The sequence below is a fragment of the Ictalurus punctatus genome, chromosome 20, assembly GCF_001660625.3.
Source record: "Ictalurus punctatus breed USDA103 chromosome 20, Coco_2.0, whole genome shotgun sequence".
Classification (NCBI taxonomy): Eukaryota; Metazoa; Chordata; class Actinopteri; order Siluriformes; family Ictaluridae; genus Ictalurus; species Ictalurus punctatus.
In genome coordinates this window covers 16,029,167-16,039,332 of record NC_030435.2, presented here as the reverse complement: position 1 = coordinate 16,039,332, position 10,166 = coordinate 16,029,167, and the positions used below count along the sequence as shown (strand labels likewise).

General features: G+C 42.1%; 1 protein-coding gene and 1 long non-coding RNA gene across 3 annotated transcripts; one reads left to right on the top strand and one right to left on the bottom strand.

Annotated features, from left to right (window-relative positions):
* Nucleotides 1–431: 431 nt before the first annotated feature.
* Nucleotides 432–5,420, bottom strand: LOC128628854 (uncharacterized). 2 transcript variants are annotated; one of them, XM_053673851.1, is made up of 2 exons: nucleotides 5,257–5,420; nucleotides 432–5,118 (listed from the first exon to the last, which is right to left on the bottom strand). In XM_053673851.1, the coding sequence occupies exon 2, from the start codon at nucleotides 4,703–4,705 to the stop codon at nucleotides 3,293–3,295; it is 1,413 nt and encodes a 470-aa protein (XP_053529826.1). In that variant the 5' UTR covers nucleotides 4,706–5,118; nucleotides 5,257–5,420; the 3' UTR covers nucleotides 432–3,292. The 2 variants fall into 2 exon arrangements, with proteins under 2 accessions (XP_053529826.1, XP_053529825.1); XM_053673850.1 differs by having other exon boundaries at nucleotides 5,264–5,420.
* Nucleotides 5,421–5,939: 519 nt separating this feature from the next.
* Nucleotides 5,940–7,198, top strand: LOC108261551 (uncharacterized). Its single transcript, XR_008393100.1, has 2 exons — nucleotides 5,940–6,078; nucleotides 6,632–7,198. It is a non-coding gene; the product is annotated as an uncharacterized LOC108261551 (long non-coding RNA).
* The last annotated feature ends 2,968 nt before the right edge of the window (nucleotides 7,199–10,166 follow it).

Below are 10,166 nucleotides of genomic sequence, written 5' to 3'. Positions count from 1 at the left end.
ATGAGCAGGTTGTTTCGGCTACAGCAATTGGATCAGATTTGACTTCAAACCAGAGACTTTTCTAAGCTGGTCAGTGACTACCCGCATGACCTGTATTCGTCCATAGAGCTTAGACATTTCCATTTACGTCCTCCAAACTTGGTGACTAACAACTAGGAGTGCACAGAAAGAGCCATTCAAATATGCTAGCAAACCTCATGGCTGTGGAATGGGGGATGTGGGGGATGTGGGAACTGAGGAATGAATTGTAGCCATTGACCTGCTGGTTTGCTAGATGGAAGATAAGAGAAGATAGAGAGAAGGACAACATAAACAATGCACAGTGACCTGCTTCACCCTCAAGCGACCAACTTATTTCGCCCCTTAATCTGACCAACTGGGGTTAGACATGGCCCTGCAGCAAGAAATGAGGTACACTAGTTACGCTGAACTCAATAACAGATTTTTATTATTTGATATTTTATTAGGCACGTAAAAAACATTTAATTGGTATAGAAACTACATTATGGCTGTTGATGATGTTTTTATTAATTATAACATTTTATGCTATCAGAAATCAAATACATTTCAGTTTTAGTCACACTGTGAATAGCATTAAGATGGAACCTCAGTCAGGTTATACATAAATGTCGATATATCAACACACTAACATTGTAATCAACTGTAACACTTAAGTAAGTTTTTGTTGTATTTTTTTTTTTAAACAACCTCAAGATATCGAAGAAAATGGCCTAAGCATAACTCCAAGATAAAACAGGCTATGAGATGAGCAAAGGCAAAGCAGAATATGTGGTGATTGAGCTGGGTTTTGTTTTGTATTTTTGCAATCTGACACTTGGCTGACATTCTGGGTCTACTTCGTTGTTATTACAACTGTTTATAAATTGATTAGTTTTAATCACTACTCCTAAATTTGTGTGCACTGTATTGCATTGCATTGTGCTGTACTGAAATTGATAACTATCACACATAATATACTGCACATTATAATTAACATGTAATTGCAATAATGCACATGGACATAACATAAATCTGCACTGTCTTTCTGAAAATATAGTAGTAACATTCCATTGGGGTCTAAATACACAATTAAAAAAACTATTTACATTTTGCTATGACATAACATTCTTGTATGTAACAATGACTTTTAGTTTTAGTTAAAGGTCAAAGGCCCTCATATGAAGTTTTGTTTATTATTTTATTAAAAACAACAAAACAAAACATGTTTTGAGACAGTGATATCTAAGATCAGTATGTGAACTGATACCTTTGTTGACTTTTTAGACAATAAGTTTGACTACAGGCTCAGTAGTCAAATAATTAAATATCAGTTTTTAATAAAAAGTCATCTCTACCACCTGACACTATAGAGACAAGACCCATAGCATAACATCCAGATTTTGCACAGCTTTGTTCAACTACACCACTGAAGAAAAAGTGACTTGCAGAATACACTGATTGTACTAGAGACAACCTACCCCCCTCAAAAAAACAAAAACAAAAACAAGCAAGCAATAAAACCCTTTATGTATGTTTTTACAAATAGTGGCCTATCTTTTCCCATTTTTGGTCCAAGAGAAAATATTGTCCTTATTTTCTGGTAAAAAAAGTATGTGATTTTCTTCTCCAGTTGTTAATTAGTACAGTGTTTCCCACCCAGGGTGCCATCTAATGAGAGCAAGAGTGCCCTGTAAAAATCTTTCAAACATTTCTAAAATGTTAAAATGTGTATTGTGTAGTGTTCATTTGTGAAGATACTGATGAATGAAAACATTGTGCACACCCAAAAAAACTTTCAGCTTTGGCTTTATTCTTTCAAAAAGCAAATAGAAATCACTATTTTTAAAAAACCTTTCCATGCATTTTGTGCCATTTGGCTATCTCTATGGTCCCGCATGGATGGATCATAGAGATACCTGTACAATCGTACCTTTTGGCAAGAGTTGTCTTGAAGTTATTCATTTTCGGATGTGGCCCTGCGCAGAAAGTTACAAAAAATGCCATGCAAACCGCCACAAGAAATGAGGCCTCATGCGATCAATGTGCTCGACTGCCCACTCTGCAATGACGTCATTTTTGCCACGAGCTCCCTCGTGCTATTGCGGACGCATTGAATATAAACCAGGCTTAATACTGTCTAGAATTAGCGTTTGTGTAGGGTGTCACAAATTTTTGAAAATTTTCAAAGGGTGCCGTGATTGAAAAAAGGTTGGGAAACACCGTACTATGGTACAAATTACTATGTTATAGAAATGGAATCCCAAAGCAATCAGGGACACAAAAAATTCTGATCATTTTATTGAAACATCTGACTAAAAATTGCCTTTCTAAGATTTGTTTCTGTAGTACCAGTACATTATTATTTAGAACAGAAACCTGTATACTTCCTCTGAAAATTTCCAAATGATGCCAAGTATCAAAGTGTTTCCCTCTAAAGTAATGTAAAGTTCAATTCAAGTTCAAACCAGTTCAATGAACCCAAGGTTGTCAACTTCAGTCCTTTGTATCATTCTACAACCTACTTGTACATCAGCATAACTTTGATGTCATACATTTTGCATCCTAGCTTTGACCTTTGATTATATGCTATCCAATTTATTTGTGTTCTTTTTGTTGTAGATTGAAAAAAAATCATAGGGCACAGCATGGCAAATGATACCAAACTGAGCTAGAAATTGATGAGTGATGGAAATGTGTTTGTGAAGCAAAAAGCCAGTGATAAGTGCTGATACTGTAGGTTATCTCATTCACCATATAATATGTGTAAAGTCTGATATGCTCATTACTTTTTAATCAAGAAATAATCTTATTATAATTGAATCAATGGTTGTATATTATGAATTATCATAACATCTGAAAAATAATATTATTCATTTTAAAGCTTAATACCTTAAAATCTTTGCTTTGTGGATGCTTTGGGGTTGTGTTCAGGCCACCTCTGCTTCATGTTAATTAATTTTCTAATTTAATTTTCTCCTTGTGTCACAAATCGTGACGGAGCAGAGATAAGGCGGATGCAAGCGCAGGATGAACAGTGTTTATTTAGAAGACAGACAGGCAGACAAATCCAAAACGTGATCCAAGACGTAATTCATAAACAGGCAAGAGGTCAGGCGATTGGCAAACAGGTATACACGGTTCTAGGCAGGAATCTAGGTCGATAACCAAAACAAGAAACAAACTATGACGATTAACTGGAAGCGGATATCCAGCACGAACTGACTATGACTATGACTATGACTATGACTATGACTACACTAACACCAAACATACACTTCGTATTACTTACTACTTACTTAATCTTCCGCGTTGTGTGCTGGGAAGCGCGCGGTATATATGCGGACATGATTACCCTCGCAACTGCTAACAGCTGAGGGTAATCCGGACACACGTGACTTCCCAGCCAATGACGGAACAGGGAGGAGACATGACAGACATAAACAAAACCCACGTGTTCCGATGTCCCTACGGTCAACAGCGGAAAAGCAGGTGCTCGCGCATTCGCGCTTCGAGCACGCTGCTTCAAGGGGGAATCGTGACAGAACCCCCCCCTAAAGGCACTCCTCCCGGAGTGCCATGAGTCATCCCATTTAATTGGCGGACCCGGCCCCCTGGACTGAATGTCCCAGGCAGAGCCAGGAAACTGCACGGTGTTCTTGGCGGCGTAGGGAAGCGGAGCGACATCCACAGCCGGGCAGGCAGGCTGAGCAAAGTCCTCGGCGGAGCATGAAGGCAGAGCGACGTCCACAGCCGGGCAGGCGGGCTGAGCGAAGTCCTCGGCGGAGCATGAAGGCAGAGCGACGTCCACAGCCGGGCAGGCGGGCTGAGCGAAGTCCTCGGCGGAGCATGAAGGCAGAGTGACGTCCACAGCCGGGCAGGCGGGCTGAGCGAAAACCTCGGCGGAGCATGAAAGCTGAGCGACGTCCTCAGCTGGACAGGGAGGCTGAGCGATGTCCACAGCTGAACAGGGAGGCTGAGCGGCGTCCTCAGCTGAACAGGCGGGCTGTGGCGTGAGCAGAGCTTGGCTGTGCGTGTCAGCAGCCTTGAACGGGAGCTCAGGGACTGGAGGCTGGACCTGGAGCTCAGGGACTGGAGGCTGGACCTGGAGCTCAGGGACTGGAGGCTGGACCTGGAGCTCAGGGACTGGAGGCTGGACCTGGAGCTCAGGGACTGGAGGCTGGACCTGGAGCTCAGGGACGGGAGGCTTGACCTGGAGCTCAGGGACGGGAGGCTTGACCTGGAGCTCAGGGACTGGAGGCTTGACCTGGATCTCAGGGACGGGAGGCTTGACCTGGATCTCAGGGACGTGAGGCTTGACCTGGATCTCAGGGACGGGAGGCTTGACCTGGAGCTCAGGGACTGGAGGCTTGACTTGGATCTCAGGGACGTGAGACTTGACTGGGACTTGGACATCAGGGACGTGAGACTTGACTGGGACTTGGACTTTCCTGACTGGAGGCTTGGCTTGGATCTCAGGGTTGAGCTCTGTATGACATTGCCTGTAGTAGTGGGTAAACGGCAGGGCAGGTTCGCCTTCCAGACTTACACCCCTGAGAAGTTGTTCTAGCTCCTCCTTCGCCTCCGGACTCCCGAATCGCAATATGAAATCCCCCACAAACTGTTCTACACCGTCCAGGTTCCTACAGTGCTTCTCCAGTTTGAGCTGAACCCATTGACGGGCCGGTCCAAAGAACCGGGACCACATAAATCGGAGCCATTGCTTCTCCTCTGGCTTCGGGTCTAGTCTAACAGACTGGCGAAGTAGTATTGACAGTCTACCAGGAAATACTCTGGGGCACCGAAAAATCCGTCAAATGGGTCCGGAAGCTCCATAAATGTCTATTGTGGGAAGTGGACGGAGTCCATAGCGGGGACGGTTGGTGTCGATTTCCGGGTTCCGCGTCTCCTCCGTTCTCCTGCTGCATCCATGTTTCGGCGGAAGATTCTGTCACAAATCGTGACGGAGCAGAGATAAGGCGGATGCAAGCGCAGGATGAACAGTGTTTATTTAGAAGACAGACAGGCAGACAAATCCAAAACGTGATCCAAGACGTAATTCATAAACAGGCAAGAGGTCAGGCGATTGGCAAACAGGTATACACGGGGCTAGGCAGGAATCTAGATCGATAACCAAAACAAGAAACAAACTATGACGATTAACTGGAAGCGGATATCCAGCACGAACTGACTATGACTATGACTATGACTATGACTATGACTATGACTAACGCCAAACATACACTTCGTATTACTTACTACTTACTTAATCTTCCGCGTTGTGTGCTGGGAAGCGCGCGGTATATATGCGGACATGATTACCCTCGCAACTGCTAACAGCTGAGGGTAATCCGGACACACGTGACTTCCCAGCCAATGACGGAACAGGGAGGAGACATGACAGACATAAACAAAAACCCACGTGTCCCGATGTCCCTATGGTCAACAGCCGAAAAGCAGGTGCTCGCGCATTCGCGCTTCGAGCATGCTGCTTCAAGGGGGAATCGTGACACCTTGCATACATTCCACACTAGTTTAGGATGTAACTACTGATTAATCAATAAAAATATTTAGAAATGTACTAATGTTTGCTGATATGATTTATTACAACACTTCCCCCTCTGTTTTAAGTTAAAAAAAAAAAAAAAAAAAGACCTTGATTGCAAATATTGTACCTTTTAAAGGAACTGTTGCTGTGATAACTTACCTGAGGTGGTATGATTGGTCCTGTGAGGATGCACGCTGACAGAGAAGCGTTCCCATTGGCTGCAGCCCGTAGATATTATGGCCAACCATGACTTGTTGGACTTCTAGTGCCAACAAACTGGGCAAGCTGATGAGGAAGGCCAGCTGTGTGGTGGGGATGGAGCTGGACAGTGTGGAGACAGTAACTAAGAAGAGGATGAGAGGGAAGCTGAAAGCTATCATGGACAGTCCTTCTCATCCCCTCTAAGCTAAGTTGAGGTGGATTAGGAACATGTTCAGCCACAGATTCAGCAAGCCACGTGCCTTAAGACATCTGGGGAGTACAACCAGAAAGGAAAAGAAAAGGAAGGAAAAAATACAATGCATTTCCAGAAGGTGATAATCACATTAAATTAAATTTATTGTTTACAATACCTTGATTAATAACTAATTAGAATACCTCTTTTCAACTCTCCTTTGTTCTTTGCTTGATTTTCTGATCCTCAAGGTTCAGTCCTTATATGGGTATTTCTCACCAGTTCCTGCACGGAACTGGCGTTGACACTTTTTAGCTTAAGGCAGGGACAGTTTAAATTCAGGATTCTCCTTGGAGATCATCCAATATTCAGCAGAATGTGAGCAGCATCCGACTCAGGGTAAGAGAAAGGGAAAAGACAAAGGAAAGAAAAAAAAAGGGGAAGAGGGGAAAAAACAACCAAGAGAACTTTATTTCAATCACAAAATTTCCTGAAGAGCAAAAAAACTCCAGTTTTAAGAAGCTTTTCCTTTTTTCCCTCCGTTGCATCCGTGTTAGGATACACCCACTATCATATGACTCGATAACGTTCAGTCCACACTTCTATTTCTAAATCTGTCTCTTATTTCTGATATCCAACTTTTAGATAAGTCCTTTCTAATCTATCTCCTTTTTTCTTTTTGTTTTTGACAGCGCAACAGGAGCAGCTTCACCAGCTGGTCCCCTCGCAGAGAAGCTCTCTGCCGGAAAAAAAATCTCCCGTCTCCATGATGCAACCGCTTTTTGATGCAATCCATTTTTTTCTTTTTTTTTTTCTTTTCTTTTTTACAGATATTTACTGGATTTTGCTGAGTTTTTGTGACTGTTGCGGCTATAAATGCTTGATTTTTCTGTCGCTTTTTTTTTTCTCCAAAATTTGTGATGCAGTTTGCAGAGTTTTTTGTGGGAAACTACTTGAATTAGTGAACTTGCAATTGCAAAAAAATGTTTTGCGTTGTCTTTTGCAATGATATTTGTTGGTAAATGAGATTTTTAGCTGCACTCATGTTCTACGCATGTGAATCGAAGAGACCTTCGGATGAATGTGATGGTCACATTGTGATGATGTCACATGACATCATGTGACGCGTCTTGACCGAAATCTGTGGAAAATCTGAGGCAATTTAGAAAATTTGCAAGCTTCTCCGAATAACCAAAATATTATTGCACACATTTCCATAATGAGCCTTATATCTGAATAGTTAGATTATGTTTGGAGGGGTCAGTGAAATTTATTTTACAGTGGTCCCTAACTGTGAAAAGTTAGAGAACCCCTGCCTTTCAACAGAGCGTGTCTACTTTCTAGGTTTTTCCAGAAGAGAGGGCAAAATACCAGTTTTTATCAAAGCGTAGCCTTGCTCTCAGTGATGATAAAGTGTTCAATGCAACTGTTACATCGGGTTTTATATTTCTTTTGGACACAGTAACTAATAACTAAAACTATACTGTAGAAAAATTTGCTTAGACATTCAAATATAAGATTACAGATAACAGTCAATACATTTTTTTTCGGGCTAGGCTGAGCTTTAAGAATTGACACTTGAGAAAACTTTGATTTTTCCTTTATATAACGCATGTACACCATTCGTATGGGTTCACTTTATATCCTTCTGCTAAAAAAGGAAAATAGAAAAGACAAGACATGAACGCACCGAGAGAGGGAGAGAGAGAGAGAGAGAGAGAGAGAGAGAGAGAGAGAGAGAGAGAGAAAGAGAGAGAATACTCCGTTCTGCAGACTCTGACAACTAAGAAGTGACCCACACCAATCTGCTGCTCTCTTCTGTCCCAGTGGCATAAAAACAGTGAATAATGTGATAAACAAATCAGCGAAGAGGTTGATCGCCTGACGTTTATGATTTAAAATTCACTTGCATTTTATTTCCCTAAGACAAGTTTCATTTTCTTTTTAACTTCTTGTTTTTATATACTAAAACTATATATTAAACGTTAAAAATGTTTAACATATATGCTAGAACTCTAAATATCCCCTTGTCCTGCATGTTTTTTTCTTGCTACCAACACATGAGCCGAATAATGAGCTAATGAACAGCTTTTATTGATCGACTAATCAATCAATATTCATATAATTGAGAAAACATTAAAATGTGCAGGACAGGACCAGGGTTGGGAACCTGTGCCGTAAAGGTGTTTTCTCTTATTAGTCAGTCAGTCAATTAATATAATCAAACACAACCCCCCATTTTACTACTGTAGACGAAGTGGGTCATATAAATGCATATGTGGACCTACATACAAAATACAGATCACATTGTTTTGTTTTAAAATGTACACAACCTGATTTATTTACACCATTGTGTAGTTTAGTCATATGTAATGTGAAATGAATTAGCCCATATGATTCTGCACATTTTAGTATTTTTGTTTGTCCAACACACTCACTTCAACTCAGGATGGGAGGTTAATTAGATGATTAGTTGATTTGGGTGTGGAACCAGGGGAAACACTAAATATGAAGGGCAGGCATATTCCAGGACCAGGGTTGGGAACCTGTGCTTTGAGAGAACAGAGTGTGTTTTTATATTTAGAGGGTTTACAGTTGAAACTTTTTAAGAATCTAAGAACTTTAACTGTCCTAAGGACTGAAGAATGTTTTCTTTGTAAGTATGTATATACAGTAGGCCTACATATACACTGTGTACGTTTTGATGGTACATAAGGAGGACATTCCTGAGGTTACAATGGTTAAAATCACCAGCCACAATGAACACAGCATCTGGATGTACAGTCTCCTGCCTGCTGATGACTAGTGACGTGTCGTTCATGAACGATTAGTTCATTTTGAACAAATCCTTAATATGAATTGGGAACAACTTCTTGTCTCAGAGAGTGATTCATTAATTTTGTGCTTACCGTGCATGCGCTGCAACATCCCCATAGGTTCTGTACAGGAAACAGAAATGATAAGTTCACCTCTTGAGTCTTCCGGCTTGAATCGTTCGTTCATCACATCACAGCACCACTGCATTCAGCCTATGGAGCTGTGAAATGATGAACGAACGACTTGAACCTGAAGACTCGAGAGGTGAACTAACCATTTCTGTTTCCGGTACTGCATGGTGTATTGCCTTTGGGGCGGTCACGGGATGAACGAACGACTCGAACCCGAAGACTCGAGAGGTGAACTAATCATTTCTGTTTCCGGGGAACAGATGTGACAAATGTGATGTGACAAAATAAAGAACGACTTGGATCAGGAGGTGAGGTGAACTAAGGCGAAGTTCACGCTGCATGACTTTCAACGTCGGCAGATCGCTGTGCTGTTCACACTACATGACTTGCTGTCTTGTCATCTGGGAGTCATGAAGTCGTTGTGATGTTCACACTACGTGATTGCTCGGCGACAGGGGGGTCACACACTACACGATCTGACAATGACTCTGTCACTTGATGACTCTATCTGATTTCCAAACTACATTTTGTCACGAAAACACACGCGATAAGTGACACGGATATATGACGCGAAAACCACGGGCAAAACAAGAGTTGTTTATCTGAAAATGAACATAGGACAGAAACACGTGGTGCAAGCTGTTTGCGCGATGATTGTGCTGAAAGTGGGTGAAAGAATGGATCGGCACAAGTGAGCAGCAGGGATTGTGTGTGCTACAGAGAGAGTTGGAGTTGAGTAAAAAATGTTTGTACAGCTTCTCCCCTTATGCTTCTGCCATAGGTTTCGCGGGTTTCCATTCCTCACGGTGACTTCACTCTATGACTTGCTCTCTCGTTTGCGGTAGCTTGTCACTTCAGTCGCTGCCAGTTATGAAACTTTCCACACCACAGGATGTGGAGTTGCCCAACAGCTCCAGATATTTAGCATGCCAAATCTGTCTGCCATCACTTAATGCCTCGGCGATGCATCATTGAGTAGTTCACACCACGATCATCTGCCGATTGTCTCTGATCAAAGGGTTTTTGTCGGCGAGCTCGGCGACTTGCAACTCAGGCTTAAAATACTGTAGTGTGATCTAGGCTTAACAGACTGCATAGCCTGAAGACCCGGCTAAGCAATTCATTAATCATTTCTGTTTCTCATAATTCGCGCTTGACTGCCGACTCTGTTCCCACCCTGATTGTAAAACAAAACGTGATTGGTTGGAACAAGAACGTGCTACGATTGGTCAGTGCAATGTAGCCGTTAACCCGACTGGCTTGAGTAGACGGTGGGCGG